Source organism: Anomaloglossus baeobatrachus, chromosome 1, assembly GCF_048569485.1.
Source record: "Anomaloglossus baeobatrachus isolate aAnoBae1 chromosome 1, aAnoBae1.hap1, whole genome shotgun sequence".
NCBI lineage: Eukaryota > Metazoa > Chordata > Amphibia > Anura > Aromobatidae > Anomaloglossus > Anomaloglossus baeobatrachus.
This window is the reverse complement of record NC_134353.1, coordinates 211,922,579-211,947,994: the sequence shown is the minus strand read 5'-3', so window position 1 is coordinate 211,947,994 and position 25,416 is coordinate 211,922,579. Positions and strand designations below refer to the sequence as shown.

The following is a 25,416-nucleotide window of genomic DNA, read 5'->3' as shown; positions in this document are numbered from 1 at the left end:
TATTACCAATCATTAGTAAATTTGACAATTACAGAAGAACTTTTAAGGACATGGATCGCTTAGTTATAAGAATTAATTATTATCTAATATCAACAGACATTTATTTAATCATGGTCACAGCATGAGTCAACCGAAAAGTATAGTTCTTCATCAAGCAAAAGTAAAACTAATAATATCTTACGCTTTTATCAAAGCTAATAAAAGGCGCTGTCTTTTTCTGCAAACCTTATGTAGCACAATACATACTACAGTCTCTCGTGTAAGGACTTTCGATAAAAGAAAAACACAGTTCAGTGTACAGTCTCACTCAAGGTCAGCATAAAGCTTCACCATCCTGAACCCGTCAGATAATGGTTAATTTTGGAATAGAAAGGTTTCATGGGGAAGAATAGTAGAGCCTGTAAGTTAGCAGAAAACAAAGCTGTAGGAACATAGATTGGAAGTAAACCTCCTAGATTACCAATGCATATGGATGAGTTGATGATAATGGATTAAATGGCAAATTCAGCTGATTTAAGAGCAGTGTAGAGGAGAACCTCTATAGCTGGAGTCACAAACCAGTTAAAGGGACATTGGCAGCCCAGAATGACTGTTCAAACCAAGCACAGACGCTCTGTGTATCATGGTGGGTGCAAACATTTAACTGCTCCCTCCCACTTGCTTGTTGTCCTTTTATCTCCTCTCTCTTCTTTGAGAGCTTTGGCTTTATAGAGCCAATGAAGAGTGTAGATGGATGGAAAACAAGTGGGTGGGAAGGTGTACTTAAGGCAGATCTACTCTGTAAAACACTTGAAAAAGTTTCAATGAGAAACGAAGGCTAATAACCCCCCCAATGGGGACCACCACAGGCACATCAAAACATAGCAGGAGTATAAAATATTCCCACCACACCGTCCCCACTTATATACTGTGACTGTCACACTGCCCCAATAAACTAAACCACCACACTGCCCTCCCCTTATAAATTATACCCACCACACTGCCCTCCCTTATAAATTATACCCACCACACTCCCCTCCCTTATAAATTATACCCACCACACCTTCCTCGATTATGAAATATGATCTGCACATTGTCCTCACATCATGCTGCCCCCTCCTCACAATGTTCCATGCATGCTGCCCCCTCCTCACAATGTCCCATGCATGCTGCCCCCTCCTCACAATGTCCCATGCATGCTGCCCCTCCTCACAATGTCCCATGCATGCTGCTCCCTCCTCACAATGTCCCATGCATGCTGCTCCCTCCTCACAATGTCCCATGCATGCTGCTCCCTCCTCACAATGTCCCATGCATGCTGCTCCCTCCTCACAATGTCCCATGCATGCTGCTCCCTCCTCACAATGTCCCATGCATGCTGCCCCCTCCTCACAATGTCCCATGCATGCTGCCCCCTCCTCACAATATCCAATGTATGCTGCCTTCCTCTTTTCCATAATGACACCTCCATGCTGCCCCACTCATCATGCAAAGACCACCACACTAGCGCTTATGCTGATACACACACACACGCACACACACACACACACACACACACACACTACCCCATTCTTCATATTGACTCCCCTACATTGCTCTACTCCATACTGAGCCCACACATGCTGCTCCTTCTCCATAATGAGCTTCCCAATGCTGCCACCCTCTCATTCTGAGTCTTACACTCCCCCCATTGATTTTGTCATTGCACTATCCCTCAACCCTTGTCCCCTGTCTCTAGCATCAGCCTCTCTCCTCCCAGCCTCCCCCCAGCATCAGCCTCTCTCCTCCCAGCCTCCCCCCAGCATCAGCCTCTCTCCTCCCAGCCTCCCCCCAGCATCAGCCTCTCTCCTCCCAGCCTCCCCCAGCATCAGCCTCTCTCCTCCCAGCCTCCCCCAGCATCAGCCTCTCTCCTCCCAGCCTCCCCAGCATCAGCCTCTCTCCTCCCAGCCTCCCCAGCATCAGCCTCTCTCCTCCCAGCCTCCCCAGCATCAGCCTCTCTCCTCCCAGCCTCCCCAGCATCAGCCTCTCTCCTCCCAGCCTCCCCAGCATCAGCCTCTCTCCTCCCAGCCTCCCCAGCATCAGCCTCTCTCCTCCCAGCCTCCCCAGCATCAGCCTCTCTCCTCCCAGCCTCCCCAGCATCAGCCTCTCTCCTCCCAGCCTCCCCAGCATCAGCCTCTCTCCTCCCAGCCTCCCCAGCATCAGCCTCTCTCCTCCCAGCCTCCCCAGCATCAGCCTCTCTCCTCCCAGCCTCCCCAGCATCAGCCTCTCTCCTCCCAGCCTCCCCAGCATCAGCCTCTCTCCTCCCAGCCTCCCCAGCATCAGCCTCTCTCCTCCCAGCCTCCCCAGCATCAGCCTCTCCCACAAGTATCAGCCTCTCCCCCCAATTCCCCAGTATCAGCCTCTCTCTCCCCCAGCATCAGCCTCTCTCCCCCCAAGCCTGTCCCAGTATCAGCCTCCCTCCCCCCAAGCCTCCTCAGTATCAGCCTCCCTCCCCCCAAGCGTCCTCAGTATCAGCCTCCCTCCCCCCCAGCATCAGCCACTCTCCCCCCAGCCTCCCCCAGTATCAGCCTCATTCCCCCCAAGCCTCCCCCAGTATCAGCCTCCCTCCCCCCAAGCCTCCTCAGTATCAGCCTCCCTCTCCCCACCGCATGCGCAGATCTCCGGTCTGCATTAGAGACACCCCCACACACGCTCCTTATGAATCTTTGGCTCTGCGAGTACTTACCTGCTCCAGTGCCCGCCGGCATCTTCGTGGCTCATGTGAGTGTCCTCTTCTGACACCGGCTTCAATCACGTCGTCCTCCGCGGCGTCCTGCTGTGAGCTCTGCATGTGATGTCCACACAGCATTGGACGTAGCACAGATGAAGGAGCTGATTGGCGCGCGCCTGTGACCCCGGAAGTGCAGGAGCCGGTAGTTCCGGGGTCAATCAGCTCCCTGTGCCCAGCGGTCGCAGTTTGTTTGCATTCACGTCTTAATTGACGTGGACACAAATAAATGGAGGTGCGCCTCTCCCCCCCCCTCCCCCCTCCGAAAACACAGCGGATTTAATAGACTGTAACGGAAGGGGAGAGGATGTGTAAAAAAAAAAATTTTTTGCTGCCAGAAGGTGCCCCCCCCCGCAATCTGCCGTCCCAGGCATCGTACCACGGGTGCCTAGTGGTAAATACGGCCCTGCCTCCTTCTGAAGCTAGTGTGGATGACGCATTCTACATCTACACTAGCCGACAGTGAGGTCCTGCGCAGGAGCATAGATCAAAGTGCACCTGCGCAGGACCTCACTGTTGGCTAGTGTAGATGATGTATAACGCATCATCCACACTAGCTTCAGAAGGAGGACAAAGATGGCTGAAAGAGGCGGCACAGGATACGGAGACACCCATCTAACCAGACAGCTCCGCACCGACTCTTAGGCAAGTATTATAGACTTCCGGTGACAGGTTCCCTTTAAATCATTAATCCCACGAAGATGCACTGAACTTGGTTTGAACAGTCACTCTCTGCCGACAGAGTTCCTTTAATGGCAGTTGAAGCTCGAAATTCAACTTGATCTGCCTTCTCAGGGAATTTAGGACCACTTAGACTACAGGCCGCACCTACTTTGAACACTGGAAGATACAGCCCAAGTAAAAGTAGCTATCAAAGCTCCTGAGTAATGACTGGCAAACCCAAACTGTAAAGTTTGGGGTCCGTACTGATACCTAGTCTATACACCAAATTCCTGCACCAAATCTGCATCTCCTGGCAAAAAACACGCATCAATACTGCATCAAAACTGCATCACATTTTGATGCATATTTTTGCCAAGAGATGCAGTATTGGTGCAAGAAATTGGTATATAAATTCCAGCATCAACTCTCCATCTCTTGGCAAACCCCCTCCCCCTTCCCGATTTTCTGCCAGGAAATGGAGGTCTGATTGAATGCAATGAGTTCACCTGAGGTGAGGTCACCCATATCAATGAGTTCAATGAGCTCACCTGAGGTGAGAGTTTACCTGTGGTAATAGGTTGGGTACTGTGGGAACCTCCAGCTGTGACCACAGCAATACCTCTTACCACGCATGCTCCAGCATCAAAGTCCTCCATTATAGTGCCATGTTCTGACAATTATCTCGTGTCGACGACCACTTTGCATCACACAGGTGGCAAGTGTTTACACTACTCACTCTTACATAAATAATGCTGGCAACATTCCCTGTGACCACAATTATCTGCCCTTGAGAAAGTCACTCTCTGAGGTGATGATACGCGTGGGGCCAGTAGCACCCTCATCCTCAGTATCTTTCACCTCACTCAGGTTTTCAATCAACCTTGCATATGCAGGGGTTTCCTTGTATTTTGCAGTCTTTCTACAACAGAATCTAAAAGTTTTTTCATCTTTTATTAATCCGTTATTAACACAGAAATTGGTTTGAATCATTGCCATTCCTTATTTCATTTAGGGCATTTATACTCACCTTTGTATTAGGGTACCTTCACACTTAGCGATGCAGCAGCGATCCGACCAGCGATCTGACCTGGTCAGGATCGCTGCTGCATCGCTACATGGTCGCTGGTGAGCTGTCAAACAGGCAGATCTCACCAGCGACCAGTGAACAGCCCCCAGCCAGCAGCGACGTGCAAGCGACGCTGCGCTTGCACGGAGCCGCCGTCTGGAAGCTGCGGAGACTGGTAACTAAGGTAAACATCGGGTATGGTTACCCGATGTTTACATTAGTTACCAGCGCACACCGCTTAGCTGTGTGTGCAGGGAGCAGGGAGCCGCGCACACTGAGCGCTGGCTCCATGCTCTCCTAGCTACAGTACACATCGGGTTAATTAACCCGATGTGTACAGCAGCTACATGTGCAGAGAGCCGGAGCCGGCAGCACAGGCAGCGTGAGAGCTGCAGAGGCTGGTAACTAAGGTAAATATCGGGTAACCACCTTGGTTACCCGATGTTTATCTTGGTTACAAGCTTACCTCAGCTGTCAGACGCCGGCTCCTGCTCCCTGCTCGCTTCATTTGTCGCTCTCTCGCTGTCACACACAGCGATCTGTGTGTCACAGTGGGAGAGCGCCTTTGAAGAAAACGAACCAGGGCTGTGTGTAACGAGCAGCGATCTCGCAGCAGGGGCCAGATCGCTGCTCATTGTCACACACAGCGAGATCGCTAATGAGGTCACTGCTGCGTCACAAAAAGCGTGACTCAGCAGCGATCTCGGCAGTGAGCTCGCTGTGTGTGAAGCACCCCTTAGTCAGACCCCTTTTCTTATGCAGTAGAGCCTTATTTACATACGATTTCCTGGGTTTGTCTATTGTTCATTTGAATCTATACTGTGAATTTACAAGCTGTCTGACGTCTTATTCATCTATTTATTCTTGATTGTTCATTTCATAATCTTAGGGTGTGTACTTTGTATTCCATCAGCCTATATGCTTTTTAAGTGTTTTTATGGTCTGTTTGGTCTTTTGTTGATTATATATTTGTTCAATAAAATGTATTATTGTTTTGGTGATCCCCCTCCTTTTGTTGCACATACTTTTTCTCTCATGTTTCTCTGGTGACATTTATGGTGAATGGGGTGATCCCTGGAAGTGAATTGGTGCCCTCCATTCCTTTCACTTTAATCTAGAGCTTACATTAGCTGTGTGCTGTCAATAACCCCTTAGATTTCCCCAATTGACACCACACCAGGACAATCAGGTTGAGCCAGGCAAAGTGCCGAAATTGTCGCATCTAATGGATGTGCAATTCTGGGAGGTTGTCGGCTGCTCTTTTTAAACAGGGTAGCCCAATAACCATGGGCCTCCCCAGCCTGAGAATACCAGTGCACAAGTGTCTGCTTTATCATGGCTGAGTATCAAAATTTGGGAAGACTGCAGTTTGTTTTTTATAAAAAAAAAAATGTTTAAATAATTTGTAAAAAAAAAAAAAAGCCGCATAGAGTCCCTCTTATTTTAATAAACAGGCAAGATAAGCACACGGCTGGGGGCTGCAGCCTGTAGCCATCTGCTTTATCTGCGCTTGGTATCACAATATGGGGGGACCCTACGCCATTTTTAACATTTATTTGTACACCACTATAGGGACGCAGACAGTGTGTGTAATTCCAACCAATCACAGATGCTGTCACAGAGGGTTGGAGCGCGATCTGCCAAAAACAGCAGAATCTAAAATGTAACTTTTAATAGTGGTTTCTCTAAAAAAAAGGAAAGGAGAACCTTGCCTTTAATAAAATTAATAATAATAATGCCACGTGAAGAGTGAGATACTGTATAGCCCTATAAACTACAGGAGGGCCTATACACCCCATCACATGGCATAAACAAACACAAAGGCTGATTAGATATGACAGCTGAACCAGGAGCAAATGATTGAGTTGGTATAGGCAAAACTCCAGACCTCAGGGTCGTTTCACCCTAGTGCTGCCTATAATATTGTACCAAACCACATCCTCATATACCTAGTAAAGAGGATAGGTACACCACCACCTGTAAAGGTGTTGGAACAATCACTTAATGCCCAATGGTTCAAATCGAATCGACAAAGCTTCAGGGTTAATAGTATACTCAAATCCCCACTGTGTCTTTGTCTGATTAGTAAAAAATGGAGCGATCTCACCCGTGTTGGTGTATCTTATTTCCATACAGACAATTTACCACCATCAACGGCCTATCCACGGACCCTTCCACTCTGGATCCGGGATCCCTTCCAAAGTAACAAAAACTGTCCTTATCCCCAATCCTCCTTCTCCCGACGCGTTTCCTAGATGCTATTCTTCAGGGAAGTTTATATAAGGAGATGCAGGTTTTAATGAAAAAACCTCTAGTGGGCTCACAGATGGTGACAGCTAGAATCCTCTCTGCTGTACCTTGGTACAGAGGATTCTAGCTGTCACCATCTGTGAACCCACTAGAGGTTTTTTCATTAAAACCTGCATCTCCTTATATAAACTTCCCTGAAGAATAGCATCTAGGAAACGCGTCGGGAGAAGGAGGATTGGGGATAAGGACAGTTTTTGTTACTTTGGAAGGGATCCCGGATCCAGAGTGGAAGGGTCCGTGGATACGCCGTTGATGGTGGCAAATTGTATGTATGGAAATAAGATACACCAACACGGGTGAGATCGCTCCATTTTTTACTAATCAGACAAAGACACAGTGGGGATTTGAGTATACTATTAACCCTGAAGCTTTGTTGATTCGATTTGAACCATTGGGCATTAAGTGATTGTTCCAACACCTTTACAGGTGGTGGTGTACCTATCCTCTTTACTAGGTATATGAGGATGTGGTTTGGTACAATATTATAGGCAGCACTAGGGTGAAACGACCCTGAGGTCTGGAGTTTTGCCTATACCAACTCAATCATTTGCTCCTGATTCAGCTGTCATATCTAATCAGCCTTTGTGTTTGTTTGTTTGTTTATGCCATGTGATAGGGTGTATAGGCCCTCCTGTAGTTTATAGGGCTATACAGTATCTCACTCTTCACGTGGCATTATTGTTATTAATTTTATTAAAGGCAAGGTTCTCCTTTCCTTTTTTTTAGAGAAACCACTATTAAAAATTAAATTTTAGATTCTGCTGTTTTTGGTAATTGATTATATTCACCAGTGGCTGTATTATACATATTGGAGCGCGATCTGACTGCAACCAATCACAGGTGCAAGGAGTGACAATGGGTGGGGGAAGCAGTGAATATGTATGGGACTTAATGAGAGGACCCAGAAGCAACGTGACCGCTACGTGGGAGACGCGGAAAGTATAACTGTCTGCTTTGCAGACCCCTAGCCCTTTCTACTATCATTTTAAAGCACAATGTTCGTGTCCCCATAGACTTATATGCAGTTTGGCATCAGGCAGATATTCAGGTTCAAGTCCAGTTCCGAACCGGATTTTTTTTTCCTTTTTTTTTTTTTTAAAGTCTGGCCGCTTAACTCGAACATCTGCGGGTTTGTCCATCTCTACTCTTGAGATCTTGATGTTCCTTTATCCACTTTGTGCAACATGACTTAGATGGAATAGAAAAATTGATGACAGGCTGCAATGCAGGATAGTCCAGATGGTGGAAAAGAAGCCCCAATAAAGTTCCAAAAAAATTCAAGCTACCCTACAGGCTCAAGGTGCATCAGTGTCAGCGAGAACTCTCGGTCGACATTTGAATGAATTTAAATACTATGACAGGAGATCCAGGAGGACCTCACTGCTGACACAGACAAAAAAAAAAAAAGAAAAGCTAGACTGCAGTTTGCCAAAATGTATGACAGTAGATCAAAAACTTTCTGTGAAAGCGGCTTGTGGGATAAGACTAAAATAGAGCTGTTTGGTAAATCATTTTACGGTTTAACGTAAACCAAGTGAGGCCTACAAAGAAAGAACACAGTACCTACAGCCAAATAAAGTGGAGAATCAAATGTGTTTTTGTGTCATTTTGCTGTCAATGGCATCATGAAATCTGAAGATTACCAAAGAAATTTGGCTCGTAATGTAGTGCCTTGTGTCAGAAAGTTGATTTTTGCACCCTAGATCATGGGTTTTCCACCAGGACGATGACCCCAAAAATAATTACCCCAAGCATACTTCAAGAAGCATCCAAAAATGGATGGAAAATAAAAAAAATAGTTCTGAAGTAGCAACAATGAGTCCAGATCAAAATCCCAGTAAGCACCTGTGGAGAAATCTTAAAATTGCTGTTGGGAGAAGGCACCCTTTAAATATCAGAGACCTGGAGCAGTTTACAAAAAAACAGTTGTCCAAAATTTCAGGTCAGAAAGAAGCTTGTTGATGGTTATAGGAAACAATTGATTGCAATTATTTATTCTAAAGGGTCTGCAATCAAAAAGTAAGTTGAAGATGCCAACAATTATGTCCGGCCAATTTTTGGGTTTTGTGTGACCTTAAGTCAAATTTGCCTTTTTTGAGATCGCTAGTCCTTGCTGAATGGTCAGGACCATTTTCTTCAAAGGCGATGTCCTGCTGGGCAGGATGCATGGCTGTATTTGACACCTACCAACGACCTCCTAACACAGTCCCAACGCCCGCCGAGATCGTTATACAGGTCGCTGATCGTTACTGCGTCGTTGGTAAGATGTGACTGAGACATCTCACCAGGGACCTCCCAGCGACTTACCAGTGATCCTTATCAGGTCACATCATTTTCAGGATCTCTGGTAAGTCGTTAAATGTGACAGGGGCTCTAGTCCAGCAGGGATAATCTCCTGCTGATAAACCACTGATTGTATTGAAATTACAGCTGCTGAGCAATTGATATGTCACTGATATCAAGATCTCTGCCCCTACATTGTGCTGCTCTCAGATTAAATTGCTGACAGATTACCTTTAAATTGTTTTTACAAAATTTTATACAAAGTGAAATGATATCTGCCTTTAGGCCTGATAAAGATCAGCTTAATTTCTGACATTATCATCTGAGATGTCTTTGCCACATGGTGAAATAGCTTATGAGTCAGCACCACACATCTAAGAGTATATAGAAGGGTGTCAACATGTAAAGTACCTCTGTAAAACTAATATCCGAAATCAAGCACCCGTAAGGGTCACCAAGACGGTACAGGAAATGTCTCAGACCACAGACAACTATGCAGATTAAGGCAAAAAAATAATAGGCGCTGCATTGGGTTAAATTTTAATCTATAGGTTTTTAATTAAAATAAGGTGGAAAAAACCCCTGCAAAGCTTTCCAATAAATTTTAACGGTATAGCTGCAATGTGGTACAAAATGTAACGATAATTTTGCCTTTTCTGATGTGTATGATATAGTTTATATTGGTATTCCATATAAAATAATTCCAGAGATTTTTTTATTTAAATTCGCTTTGGGCTGAGCATTGCTATTCCCACTGTAAATGAGACATTTTTCCTACATAGTCTGACACTGTCTAATCACAGGATGAATGACAGAGTATCAGCACAAGTTTCAGTTGTAACTGCTTTCGATGGAGTGTGCAAGTATTTACTAAGACCAGTTAGCCAAAAATGTCACAATGGCAACTTCATTAGCTACAGAGTTATTATAATTCTATATTTTAGGTTGTGTGTTAATAAAAGTCAGTAGTAAGAGATTGCATTTATAAGTTTACAAAAATCTATAGAAATTCTAATGGAATGTAATATGTGAGCACACTCCAATGTTGAGATACTCTTTTTGCCTGCAAAGATACCATAGGAAATGCAAACATGGTAGAAAATCATTCTTTATTAAAATTTTATTAACGTTTCTAGGCATAAGTGCCTCTTCATCAAGATCAAAACCAGCAAATCTACATACAAAGCCATAAGAAGTACTACAGCTGAGTTAATCTGTCACGTGGCCACCTGTCACTAAGGCCACCAAGCCACTAGATGCATTTGACCTGAGTTCCTATTCTACTTTCTAAAGTTGTGTCTATTCCCTAGCACAGCCTGTAGAGGTGGGCCTCTGTATCCTTCCTTCAAATACACCATATCTGTAGTTCTTTCTAGCCCTATCACTATTTATGAGTGGAGATAAACGAACCTCAGGCTCGAGGCTCGGGGTCTGAGTTTGGAAAATGACATGAAAATCTCCCTGGTGAGTATCTCGCAGTGCTGATGTCGTGATGCGCAGCATTGTGTGCGCTGCGGGAAATGTGTAAATGGCTCAAATTTGACTTACATTATGCCTTCTGAGATGTAATGTTCACGGAGAAATTGAGCAAAAAAAAAAAAAACACCCACCCACCTCCAGAAATGTTTTGCTGTGGGCTGAAAAGCAAAACACTTCCAGCGCTGGGTGGGCGTTTTTTTTTTTACTACATTTCTTTGTGATCATTACATTTGAGAACGTAAAATGTAAGTCAAATTTGAGCTGATCACACACTTCCCGCAGCATGCATCACTCAGACACCAGAACAGTGATAACCCACCAGGGAGATTTTCACGTCATTTTCCAAGCCCGAACCCCGAGCCTGAGGTTTGCTCATCTCTATTTATGAGTGCATAACAAGTCATGTCAAGTACTATGATCTCTGTTTGGTGCGCATAGTCATGGTGGTTTCCAGAGTTCAGAAGAAATCGGATCAGGTAGGGATTGCGGTCATTAACCCCCAAAGTAGCTTAAAAAAATGTATTGAAGGCCATTGACTCTTCGATGCTCCTCTTTTGTCTCTGTACACGGGACTGCAGTGGTCTACAACATATGGCTGACAGAATCTATCACTCGTTTCTGCAGATATGCAGAGATAGATGGCAAGAGACTGTTACAGCCAGTGATTGCCTGCAGTGGTCACGCATTGTAACTAGGACAGCCCTATAAACAAAGACTAAAGGTACCGTCACACTAAGCGACACTCCAGCGATCCCACCAGCAACCTGACCTGGCAGGGATCGCTGGAGCGTCGCTACACGGGTTGCTGGTGAGCTGTCACACAGGCAGATCTCACCAGCAACCAGTGACCAGCCCCCAGCCAGCAGCAACGCGTAGAAGCGATGCTGCGCTTGGTAACTAAGGTAAATATCGGGTAACCAACCCGATATTTACCTTGGTTACCAGCGCACACCGCTTAGCGCTGGCTCCCTGCATTCCTAGCCAGAGTACACATCGGGTTAATTACCCGATGTGTAGTCTGGCTATGTGTGCAGGGAGCCGGCACTCGCCGCGTGAGAGCGGCGGACGCTGGTAACGAAGGTAAATATCGGGTAACCAAGGAAAGGGATTCTTGGTTACCCGATATTTACATTGGCTACCAGCGTCCGCAGAAGCCGGCTCCCTGCACATTCAGTTGTTGCTCTGTCGCTGTCACACACAGCGATGTGTGCTTCACAGCGGGAGAGCAACAACTAAAAAATGGTCCAGGACATTCAGCAACAACCAGCGACCTCACACCAGGGGCCAGGTTGTTGCTGGATGTCACACACCGCAATATCGCTACCAAGTCGTGCCTCAGCAGCGATGTTGCTAGCGATGTTGCTTAGTGTGACGGTACCTTAACACGTAGCATCAGAGACCATGCGCCAGGGGCCTCAACAGGTAAATAAAGCTCATTTCATTATTCCACAGTTTTAAGTACCTTTGTCACAATTTTGTCTGATCCTGGACAGCTCCAGTTATTTAGTCAAGTGTGGATCTTTGCTACAGCTTGTTAACAACAAAAAAAACCAACAAAAAAGCTGTATCTGCTCCTTACCTCCTAAATTCATCCCAGCCTGGAGACACTTCTGTAATCTGCATGCAGGACAATTCTTCCTCCGAATCTTGTCAATAATGCAGTCATTCCTTCCTGCACAGAGATAGCTGTGCTGCCCTAAAAATACACAAAAAATAATTAATTTTCTATCTCAATACCTTCACAGTTGAAGAACATACATTTCTTTGTAAATCTTAACATCAAGATTAATACGATTAAAAAAGATGAGGCGGTCAAGACTGATGAGAAATGTGGAATGTGGAGACATCGAAACAAGAACTTGGACACGGAACAGAAAAACAGACATTGATGGATACGGTGAGGATTGTGCTGAAATATATATGTTTAAGGCATCGTAATTTACAAAAGAAGTTTCATTTACATTTCATACAAGGATGTCATTCACTGCGTGACTCCCTCAATTATCCCTTTCTCCTTCAATAGGATAAAAACCGGCAATGAACATCTAAATAGCACACATGCGGGGCAATCACATAAATCTGGAAAAGCAGCATTATCGTGAGATGACATGTAGGTACTCCGGGAAGCCTTGTGATATTCTATACTGAATACATCTACATAATACATGTATGGATTTCGATACAATGTGTTTACTTAGAACGCAGCCCCAGATGTGAACATTATCAGAATGAACCATAGTATAAAAGGTTGTCAGTATCAACCCTGGGAATTAACTGTTGAAGCACTACAATGCCACAGATACTTGAGAAAATATTTGCCACTTTAATGGGTATAGCTCACATACATTATATGAATCTTCAGAAAAATGCTTTAAACCTTAAAGGGAAAAATGTCAAAAATATGAGTTCTAGAGGGTGGGTTGCAGCAAATACATTGTGTAATGGAAGTCCATGTTCTGCACATTCATATACATTTTGCATGTATATTTATTTTACTACACTATATAGCGCAATTAATTTTACAGACGTTCCAGAGATCATCATCACTGTCCCCATTGGGGCTCACAATTTAAAATTTCCTATTGGTAGGTCTTTGGAGTGTGGGAGGAAACCAGAGACCCTAGCGGAAACCCACACAAACACGGGGAGAACATACAAACTCCTTGTACATGTTGTCCTTGGTGGGATTTGAACCAAGAACCCCAGTGCTGCAAAGTAACAGTACTAACCACTGAGCCACCGTGCTTCCCAATGTAAAGTACCCAATCACCTTGTAATTTAATGTCATTAGTAGGTTCAAAATACAGGACAGATTTATAAAGATAGCAGTGAAACTTAGGCATGGAGAGCTGAGGTGCTTGCTTCACACTGTTAGGCCTCATCACGCATCTTTGATTTTTCAAATATGAAAAAATATGGTACAAGTGTCATCAGTGCTTGGGATCCGAGAGGGTCATCAGTGCTTTGGATCAGAGAGGGTCATCAGTATTTTGGATCCGAGAGGGTCATCAGTGTTTTGGATCAAAGAGTGTCATCAGTGTTTTGGATCAAAGAGTGTCATCAGTGTTTTGGATCCGAGAGGGTCATCAGTGTTTTGGATCCGAGAGGGTCATCAGTGTTTTGGATCCGAGAGGGTCATCAGTGTTTTGGATCCGAGAGGGTCATCAGTGTTTTGGATCCGAGAGGGTCATCAGTGTTTTGGATCCGAGAGGGTCATCAGTGTTTTGGATCCGAGAGGGTCATCAGTGTTTTGGATCCGAGAGGGTCATCAGTGTTTTGGATCCGAGAGGGTCATCAGTGTTTTGGATCCGAGAGGGTCATCAGTGTTTTGGATCCGAGAGGGTCATCAGTGTTTTGGATCCGAGAGGGTCATCAGTGTTTTGGATCCGAGAGGGTCATCAGTGTTTTGGATCCGAGAGGGTCATCAGTGTTTTGGATCCGAGAGGGTCATCAGTGTTTTGGATCCCAGAGGGTCATCAGTGTTTTGGATCCCAGAGGGTCATCAGTGTTTTGGATCCCAGAGGGTCATCAGTGTTTTGGATCCCAGAGGGTCATCAGTGTTTTGGATCCGAGAGGGTCATCAGTGTTTTGGATCCGAGAGGGTCATCAGTGTTTTGGATCCAAGAGGGTCATCAGTGTTTTGGATCCGAGAGTGTCATCAGTGTTTTGGATCCGAGAGTGTCATCAGTGTTTTGGATCCAAGAGTGTCATCAGTGTTTTGGATCCAAGAGTGTCATCAGTGTTTTGGATCCGAGAGTGTCATCAGTGTTTTGGATCCAAGAGTGTCATCAGTGTTTTGGATCCAAGAGTGTCATCAGTGTTTTGGATCCAAGAGTGTCATCAGTGTTTTGGATCCAAGAGTGTCATCAGTGTTTTGGATCCAAGAGTGTCATCAGTGTTTTGGATCCAAGAGTGTCATCAGTGTTTTGGATCCAAGAGTGTCATCAGTGTTTTGGATCCAACAGTGTCATCAGTGTTTTGGATCCAACAGTGTCATCAGTGTTTTGGATCCAACAGTGTCATCAGTGTTTTGGATCCAAGAGGGTCATCAGTGTTTTGGATCCAAGAGGGTCATCAGTGTTTTGGATCCGAGAGGGTCATCAGTGTTTTGGATCCGAGAGGGTCATCAGTGTTTTGGATCCAAGAGGGTCATCAGTGTTTTGGATCCAAGAGGGTCATCAGTGTTTTGGATCAGAGAGGGTCATCAGTGTTTTGGATCTGAGAGGGTCATCAGTGTTTTGGATCTGAGAGGGTCATCAGTGTTTTGGATCTGAGAGGGTCATCAGTGTTTTGGATCAGTGTGTCATCAGTGTTTTGGATCAGAGTGTCATCAGTGTTTTGGATCTGAGAGGGTCATCAGTGTTTTGGATCTGAGAGGGTCATCAGTGTTTTGGATCTGAGAGGGTCATCAGTGTTTTGGATCTGAGAGGGTCATCAGTGTTTTGGATCAGAGTGTCATCAGTGTTTTTCACATATGGATAAATAAATTAGTTACAAAGTTTCTCCTATGCTCCAGAATATTAAACACAGACAACAGACGACCGCACACTGATAACATCCGTGTGACGTCTAAAGTTCTCATTGACCAATAGACTTGTATTCGTACTTTAGATTCATGACACTGATAAAAGTGGACATGTCACCGCGATTTCGGCATGGACATGGTCTCAAAAAAAAACATGAACATGTGAACAGCCCCATAGACTATAATGGGTACGTTTACTATGGTTATGTGAAACATGGGCATGTAACTGAGTTTCAGTAAGCTCTTATGCCATCTCTAGATGTGGCTGCACAATATCAGACTAACAACAAAAGATATGCAAAAAATGTGGTCAGTTTTGGAGAGTCTGCTGGGGCTATGAGGGATACCAGCCTGGGAGGGAGCAAAGGCTGACACTAAGGCCTCATTCAGACGTCAGTGATTTTTCTCATATGCAAAAAATGGTCAGAATTTCATCGCTGTTTTGTATCAAAGTGTCATCAGCGGTTAGCGCGTGAGTTTCTAACATCAGAATTCGGGTCCGTTTCATTACTTTTTCTTGGATGGAAAAAAATGATGAAGGTTTCTCAACCTTCTATAAAACAGTCCATGAAAAACAGACAGAACATTGACAGCAGAGTGTGTCTGATTTTATTGCAGACCCATAGACTGAGTGTGCATTGGCGATTTAGATCGGAGAATCAGATCAAGAACAGACAGGTATTCATGCTTTTATGTGAACTACTCAAGCCTCAATAATACATGGACATGTGAACAGCTCTATAGACTATAATAGGTATGCATTCTATCTGTAAAAATAATGGAAATAACTTGTACATAAATAATTGACGTCTAAAAGAGCCCTTAGCGGGAATGTGTGGGACATCAGCAAGTAGAGGACTGGTCATCAGAAGGTTGGCCATCTTGACATCCATAGTGTTACTTAAAGAAGTTGTCCAGTTACCAAAAATGATTTTTTTTTTTCTGATAAATCTTGCTATTATGTGCCTCTCCACACATCTATCACGTTATTTTACCAATATTACCTTTTATCATGCTCTAGCATAACATCTTCATTACTGGCTCCAGCTCTGATGGAGTTAATCGCTCTCTTGACTTCCTGGGTTCAGTTACTACAACTTCCATAATCCTTTGCAGTAACTAGCAATCTATCTCACACCCACTCTGAGCTCCACCCAAACTGTTCCCTCCCCTCAGATCTCCACCACAACAGTTCCCTCCCCTCAGATCTCCACCACAACAGTTCCCTCCCCTCAGATCTCCACCACAACCGTTCCCTCCCCTCCTTCGTGTGTGCACTGCCTAATCATGGTAATCATGGTGTATACAGTTGGTACTATGCAGCAGAAGTCACAGAGTGGAGCAAGTTAGTGACATGTATCATCCGGTCACCTGCACAACAAGTCCCAGAGTGGAGATAGTTAATGACATATAGCACACTATGTGTGAGAGCAGAGCATGTCACTGTCTCCACTCTGGGACTTGTTGTGCAGGTGACAGAGTGGAGCAGATTGGTCCCATGCAGCGTCCGGTCACCTGTGCTGCTGGTAGGATTATATGATCACACTGCCGACACCGCCCACTCTCCTGACAGCTGAGCACAGCGGGCGAGTGGACAGTGTGATCACATACTTGCGTGACAGGGGGGATTTCAGCGGAGGAAACCCCCCTGTACTCTACACTGGAGCCCGTACCTCCCACAGCTGACCGATGGTAAGCGGCGCGCTCTGCCTTCACCGCTCCACACTGGCGTCCTCCGGATCCTCCCCTCGATGCTGGACTGTGACGTGCGATAGTCACTGCCCACAGCCCAGTCAATCAGTGTGAGTGGCGCCGGCATCCTCTGACGTAAGCGTCAAGTTTGAGAGCCCGGAAATGCCGGGACGTCAGAGGATACTGGCGGCCACAGCTCCAGGGGGTCATGTGACAGGCACTGAGCGTGCAGGATAGCGCCGCTCAGTGCCAGAACTGGAAATACAAGCCAATGGAGAAGATGCATATAATGGTAAGCGACACTCATTGGGAAAATAAAAAAAAATGGGTGAACCACCCCTTTAAGTGCTTCAGTCCTGTGTTGTGTAGACGGAATGAAATTATGTTGGTTAAGGAAGGGTTCATAGGAACAGCAATGACCCTCCTCCTGGTTGTGCAAAGAAAATCTGATCTGAACCGTTAGTTCATGCTTAACTATAATAAATACATAAAGGAAGGTGTAAAGCAAACTCTGTCCTGCGGGTTGTGTGAAAGCAACACTTTCTGAGGCCCAGTGAAGTCAACTGTAACTAGTGGGTGACAGACTGTGGTGCTCAGGAATAAGTTACAGCACCATGTAGAACGTACTGCAACCACAAAGTTTCTGAGCCTTATGTGAGATTTATCCAGCAAGTGTTTTGTGCCACAGTTTGAAGAAAGGACATTTTTTTTTCTTTAACCAATATTGAACAACTGTTTCTCTGAAGGCGGAGCACTCAAACTCCCCATTACCAAGTACCAGTCTTTATTTAACTAAAATTAGAAAGTAGCAAGCACGAATTCTCCACTAAACATAACCACTGAGGCAGATTGTGTAATGGCTTTGAGTGCCTTTTTACTGCACTGTTGTCCGACCCCGTGATGCTATAAATATTTGGGGAACCTATTTCACACATTGCGTCAGGGCCTGCTTTTGACTTAATAAAATTAAAAAATGCATACCATGCAACCTTGCTTCCTTGAGCTAGACACTGAACCAAAGGGCACCAGGTATTAAAATTTCTGCCACTGCATCAAGTAAATAGTCTTCTGCATGGAAATGAGCAAATTGTAGCCTAAAGGGTGGTTTACACGCTGCGACATTGCTAGTGATGTCGCGAGCGATAGCACCCGCCCCCGTCGTTCGTGCAACATGTAGTGATCGCTGACGTGGCGAACAATATCGCTACGGCAGCATCACACGCACATACCTGTTCAGCGACGTCGCTTTGCTGCCGAACAATCCCTCCTTCAAGGGGGAGGTGCGTTCGGCTTCACAGCAACGTCACAAAACAGCCGCCCAATAGAAGAGGAGAGGAGGAGATGAGCGGCCGGGACATGCCGCCCAAGTCCTTCCTTCCTCCTTTCCGATGGACGCAGGTAGGATGATGTTCGTCGTTCCTGCGGTGTCACACACAGCGATGTGTGGTGCCGCAGGAACGACGAACAACCTGCGGAATGAAACACCAATGACATTATGATTTGGAGCAACGTGTCAACGATCAACGATTTTTGCCGTTTTTGCGATCGTTGATAGTCGCTCCTAGCTGTCACACGCTGCGATGTCGCTAACGACGCCGGATATGCGTCACAAACACCGTGACCCCAACGATATATCGTTAGCGATGTCGCAGCGTGTAAAGCACCCTTAAGATGCTGCAGATTTGGTTGCAGAAATGTTTGCATCAAATCAGCATATACTGGCAGGAAACTGCTGCGGCAAAAACACAACGGTGAGTGGGGGCTCCAAATCGTCACTAGGTGACAGCCAACAGTGAGTGGGGGTGCCAAATCATCACTAGGATGACCACCAAAGGTGAGTGGGGGCACCAAATCGTCACTAGCATGCCGACCCCCACTGTTGGTAGTGCTCAGGAGGGAGAATTAAATTAGGGCTTGTATCCTCCTCTTCTGTGCACTGTAGATAAGTATTCACTTTCGGTTTGGTGTTTATTTTAAAATATTCTAATAAAACTGTGATTTTAAGGATAGATTATTTATGCATATATGTCTATGTTAATTACTTACCCCATATGTTCCACCACAGTATATGGAGTTTTGTTAATGCTTTTTTTCTTTTACTGCTTTTAATGGTGAAAATGCAGCCAAAAACGCAGAAATAATTATCATGCTGCAGCTTTTTTTTGCAACCAGAACTGCAAGGAAAAAATTCTGCACAACAGTTCGGGATTCTCAAACACTTTGCTTACATAAGAATTTCTTTGCACATTTGTGAAAATTTGCCAGCAAAAATGCAACGTAGCACATAGCTGCTAGCATACTACCAGGAACAGGGCACCATAACATCAATCATATATCATCTGCCTGGAGAAGATCCCCTCGCGTAGTAATGCAATCTAGAACAGGCTTAGAAATCTTTAGCATTATAATTTTCAGACATTTCTTGAGAATTCAGTAAGCACAATCCACATGTGCAATTCTTGCATATACATAACATTAGCAGATCCTGGCATTAGAATAATATGTGGCATTTTGCAGAACAATGATGCACATAGTCAGATCTCATCATGGTTGGATGCTCTTGGTCTTTATTTCAGTGCAGCATCAACTTGCTTAAGCTAGAGAAAAAGAGTTTATTATCGAATGTTACAATCTTACCTAATAAGTAATGGATTAAAAAAAAAAAAAAAGTTACCAAGCAGCAACAGGGGGTGGGCAAGTGGGCAGTAAAATAGACTTGGCATGGTGACACTATGGGCGCTGCCCAAGTCTGTTTCCTGTCTTATTGAAGTAGCGGAGTGACGGTAAAGCAGAGTTATGTAACTGATGTGATGTAGCCTTGGAGTAGGACTGCCGTTGCTGGGCAGTTTCTGGAGACTCAGAGAAAAATCCTTAAAAGACTTGGAGGAAATGTTCCACAAAGAAGACTAAAACAGTTTAATCACTGCTCACAAGTATCCAAGATACATTGATCATTTTCAGAAACCCAGAAAGTATGAGATTAAAGACGAACTGCAAAACCACTTGTGTTATCTAATAAGAATATCACACTTCGCCCCTGCTGCTGTGCATTTACCCCGCACTTCTTACTTCTGCAGCTTTTGATACCGCAGACGATAATGACTTCTTGCATCAGTAACAATAGTGACAGCAGGAGAATTTCCAATGCAAACACCGTGGTGGCTGACGACATCAATGCAGTGCTCGGTCATTAGGTTGTCCCTGTAGGATGTAAGTAATTGCTCCTATTTCTAATAAATTTACAATAGGTGAGAAGACTGAGAATTCAATGGTTAAATAATCCTAACGGGACACTGACCAGAAAGTTCCGGAAACCAGCAGTAATACAGGAATCCTAATAAATATATCCTGGCTTCCAGTAATTGATTCCATTCACATATTTTACCAAATTACTCCCGGTTTTACTTTTCACTCATATCTGCGTATAAATATGACAAGTGCAATTTGATAAAAAAAAAAAAGTAAAAAATCAGATTTCACAGGCACCAGTGATATTCAGTGAGGCAGTGCTGATCTGCAATTTTTTTCCTCGGCTGTTTTCAGCCTGAAGGAAAAAAATATATAAATCGCAGCAAGCTGGGTATACTAGCAAGTCAATGGGTATGAGGAAAAAAAAAAAGAACAACGGCAAGCGGACCATCCTAGTGGCATCCATTTTTTATGGATACATTATCATTCTGTAACAAAGAACACTGTTAATCAGGGGTCGGGAACCTTTTTGGCTGAGAGAGCCTTTAATTCTGTGAGAGCCATACTCACCAGGGGGAGCGGCTCAGAAGGTCCCAGGAGGCAGGGTAGGCGATGCTATGGGCACGGAGGAGAGAGTGTTGTGGCTCAAGAGGGTTAGTGTGCGGAGCATCTTTGATACTGCTGGCTCGTGGGGTATATGTATATATTATATTATATTATATTATATATATATATATATATATATATATATATATATATATATATATATATATATATATATATATATATATATATATATATATATATATACATACACACACCTGCAAATAGATCTGCAAATAGATCTGCGAAAACATTAGTGCATGCCCTCATTATCTCCCGCCTCGACTACTGCAACCTCTTGCTCTCTGGCCTCCCTTCCAACACTCTTGCACCCCTCCAATCTATCCTAAACTCTGCAGCCCACTTAATCCACCTCTCCCCTCGCTACTCCCCAGCCTCGCCACTCTGCCAATCCCTTCACTGGCTTCCCATCGCCCAACGACTCCAGTTCAAAACATTAACCATGACATACAAAGCCATGCACAACCTGTCTCCTCCCTACATCTGTGACCTAGTCTCCCGGTACCTACCTGCACGCAACCTTAGATCCTCACAAGATCTCCTTCTCTGCTCCTCTCTTATCTCCTCTTCCCACAATCGTGTACAAGATTTCTCCCGTGCATCCCCCATACTCTGGAACGCTCTACCTCAGCACATCAGACTTGTACTGTTAATGATTGTTGTACATATACCCTCTTTCACTTGTAAAGCGCCATGGAATAAATGGCGCTATAATAATAAATAATAATAATAATAATTATTTTTATATATATTATATATATATATATATATATATATATATATATATATATATATATATATATATATATATATGGCAAGGAAAAAAAATGTAAAAACTGCACACTCACAGGGCGGAATATTGAATCGATTTTACTTGTCCAACTTTTCTGATGAAAATCAGACAATCATTATACGCAGATGTGCGCAAACCCTTAAAGGTATATTGTATGGTTAGGCACAAGACCTGAAAACATTCTTAAAGAACATTTCAATCCTAAATTAGTGAGGGCGGCAGGGGCATGCAAAACTAGTGCCCGAAACAGTGCCTTAAATCTTCTTGGCAAACCAAGGGTGCACTAATTAGTATCATTTATAAAACATTAGTTTCTGCAGAAAGGAAACAACATGTAAAATGCTAAGGGAGCAATTTTTGTAGGCTTTTTTTTACTCTACAAGGCTGTGTGTTTAGTAAACTGTTCCTTTGGTCTGTCCAGCTCCCTTTAAAATGGTCAACAAATCATTCCTATATCTTATAAATCAATCATTTTTTTCTAGCTTAAAGAAGAAAAATATTTCCGCCTCCAATACAACTACTGAAAAAGCGGTTCCATGGCTTTACTGGACACCTAAGTGGCAAATTTGTCCACTTATGTAGTTATACATCACTCTCTCCGGTATACATATGTAGTCAGATTTGTCATTTAGGAGTTTGAAAAAGTGGACTGTCAACTGTAAATCATAGAAATAGCTGAAATGTCAACTATCTGATAGAAGAACTCACATGTTGTGGTTGACACAGGTGACAATTTGTGCTACAAGCTATGTACAGGCTCTCCATTCTCCAAGTGTATGTATTGCTCATGGTAAGGGAATATTGGGTAACGAGCAAAGAGGTACTGATCAATAACAATCTTTATATAGCGCCAACATACTGCACAGCGCTTTACAGTTCAAAGGTTCATGTACAGTCATAAATAACAGTTAAGAAAAATACAATAATTAAAGAAAAAAAAATAAATTGTGACCCTGCTCATAACAGATTACAATCTACAATGGGGTGAGGTGCTTATTTTTTTACAATGATGGTCCAGCCATCTTGAAGAAATAGGAGATAGATGAGGATGCATGAGCCATTCACCAGACAATCTTTGTAATGCTTTTGGATGTGCTGGAGTTTGATGGAGAATTATGTTCAGAGAAAGAGTGAATGAGCTGTATATGAAAGGACTTGGGGGCCCTTTGCACACTACGACATCGCAAGCAGATGCTGTGATGCCGAGCGCGATAGTCCCTGCCCCCGTCGCAGCTGCGATATCATGGTGATAGCTGCCGTAGCGAACATTATCGCTACGGCAGCTTCACATGCACTCACCTGCCATGCGACGTCGCTCTGGCCGGCGACCCGTCTCCTTCCTGAGGGGGCGGGTCATGTGGCGTCACAGCGACGTCACACGGCAGGTGGCCAATAGAAGCGGAGGGGCGGAGATGAGCGGGATGTAAACATCCCGCCCACCTCTTTCCTTCCGCATTGCGGCCGGGACGGAGGTAGATCTTCCTCGCTCCTGTGACTTCATACACAGCGATGTGGGCGGCCGCAGGAACAAGGAACAACATCGTACCGTTGCAGCAGCCAAAATAATGAAAATGACCGACACTACACCGATCATACGATACTGACGCTTTTGCACTCTGTAATCGTAGTTAAAACGATTTACACACTACGATGTCGAGAGTGACGCCGGAAGTGCGTCACTTTTGATTTGACCCCACCGACATCGCACCTGCGATGTCGTAGTGTGCAAAGGGCCCCTTAGATTAGGGAATGTGATAGGCTGCCCTAAAAAGATATGTTTTTAGGGAGCATCAAATACTATGTAAGTTGTGGTTAGTCCTAGTTTCTTGGGGATAGAGAATTCTAGAAAATTGGTGCAGCTTGGTAAAAGTCTTGGGGCCGGGAGCTGGAGGGTCGGATTAGTGCACATGTTAGTTGAAAGTCGCTTGCAGAGCGTTGAGAATGGGTAGTGTGATAGAGATGCATCTAAGTGCGGTCTGATTTTTTTTCACAGACCCATATACTTGAATGACCGCGTGCCATGCGATTCTTGGAGGTAAATAATGCATGCTGCAATTTATTACCTTGGACCATTCGGTCCAAGGAAAAGATCAGACACGCCAAATGTCTCACTGAATAACATCGATCTGAGTGTGACATGAGTTTTTTTGTCTAATCGTATTCAAACCAAAAATACAGTCATCTACAACAGCACTTAATGTCAGAAAAGAACTAGTAAAACTGGTAAAATTTCACTTTTAAATCTAAAAATTACCACTTTTTGCAACAAGTAAACCAACAATGGAAACTGACTCATATCACCAAGGCTTCTCTTGCTTTTTTAACTCGACTGTTCTGATAACCACATCCTTTTTCTCTTCAATAATAGACTGCTACAAAAACTTTAAGCAAAACATCCCCAAGATTGTATGAAGAAATCTATTTACAACTTATATCTGTATTCATTTAAAATGCCAAAGAAAATTACTCAGTCATCACCATCCAACGGTTTCCAAAGAGCAGTTTTAAAAAACTAAAGTTTACATTAAAAAAGACGAAAATCCGAAAATATGGGTTTTTTTTGCTTCCTCTTTTTACTTATATTTCGGTTATGGACTGTCACCTAAAGACATAGGAAGATTTATTTTTGTCTTTGTGAAAGCTTTTACATGGTGCAAATTTCAGTGAACAATATCTTTGCGTTAAATTTGCCATCCTTTTCAATTCTGAACAAAAAGGGTGAAATGTTCGGCAGCAGTCCGCCATCGTGCAATGGATTTTTCTAAACCAGGATTGCAGAAACCGAATTTACACGCAAAGGACACAATTTCTGAACAGTATCTTGCGCTGTTTTTGTCCTTTAAATAAGTATCACAACCTCTTAATGACAGCGCAATTTTTTTCCTTTTTGTACTTTCATTTTTCCCTCCCATTATTCCAAGAGCGTTTTTTATTTTTCTGTAGACAAAGCCATGAGGACTTGTTATTTCAGGGACTAGTTGTACTTTTTAATGAGTCCATCCATTTTCTCATATGGATTACTAGAATATGGGGAAAAAAAATAAGTGAAGTGAAATTGTGAATAACAAATAAAGGCAATGCCACAATTGTTTTTTGGGTTTTGTCTTCGCAGTGTTCATTTTGCAGTAAAAATGACCTGGAAATATAATTGACCAGGTCAGTACAATTAGGAAAATACTAAACTTGCACATTTTTAAAAGTTGTGAAAAAAAATGACAAGCACAGGGGCGTTCAGTTGGGCCCTGGCTGTAATGGCAGCCCATCAACCCTGCTGTGGCATGAAAAAAAATGGCCAGCCGAACTGAATCGAGGTGTTTAAATGATGCTGTCAGAAATTGATAATGGCATTTTAGAGGTTAACAGCTATGATCGGCAGGTCCACCAATTGTCGCTCTTAGAAGCAGATGACAGCTACCATATATAATATAGCTGTCATCTGCCGTGTGTGGAGTGGGCTCTGCCTCTGAGCCTCCAAAGTCCAAAGCTGCTAATCAGTGCTGGAGGCATTATACGTAGCAGCACTGATTGTATTGAAAAAGCAAAACACATCAGTGCCACATCACTGGAATCAGGCTCTCTACCCCTAAATCATGGTGCCCTCAGATTAAAAAAATCTGCTGACAGATGCATTTTAGGCTGCTTTCACACATCCGTTTTTTGCTGAGCGGCACAATACGGCGCTTTGCAGAAAAAACGCAACTGTTTTTTTTTGCCGCCGGTTCTGTTTTTTTCCGCATAAACTTGCATTAGCGCTGTATTGTACCGCATGGCCTTGTGTTGCGTTTGTTGTTTGCCGGATGCGGCATATTTAGCCCATGCGGCGGCTGGATGGAACGTTGCCTGGCACGTTTTTTTTGTGCAGCGAAAAAACGTATCGCGCCGGATCCAGCGTGATTTACAATGCAAGCCTATGGATGCCGGATGCGGGTTTTTGAATTGCGCATGCTCAGCATCAAACCGCATCCGTCAAAAAACGGACAGGCTGCATGGAAAAACTTATGCAACGGATCCGTTTTTTTCGCCGCATCCGTTGCATAGGTTTTTGA

General features: G+C 44.0%; 1 protein-coding gene across 2 annotated transcripts in view; it reads right to left on the bottom strand.

Moving 5' to 3' along the window:
• NR3C2 (nuclear receptor subfamily 3 group C member 2) overlaps positions 1 to 25,416 on the bottom strand; it is a 468,973-nt gene that overhangs the window by 100,560 nt on the left and 342,997 nt on the right. For both annotated transcript variants that reach the window (XM_075347997.1, XM_075348004.1), the window contains exon 4: positions 12,127 to 12,243. In XM_075347997.1, coding sequence (XP_075204112.1) covers positions 12,127 to 12,243 — 117 coding nt within the window. The remainder of the gene's footprint in view (positions 1 to 12,126; positions 12,244 to 25,416) is intronic.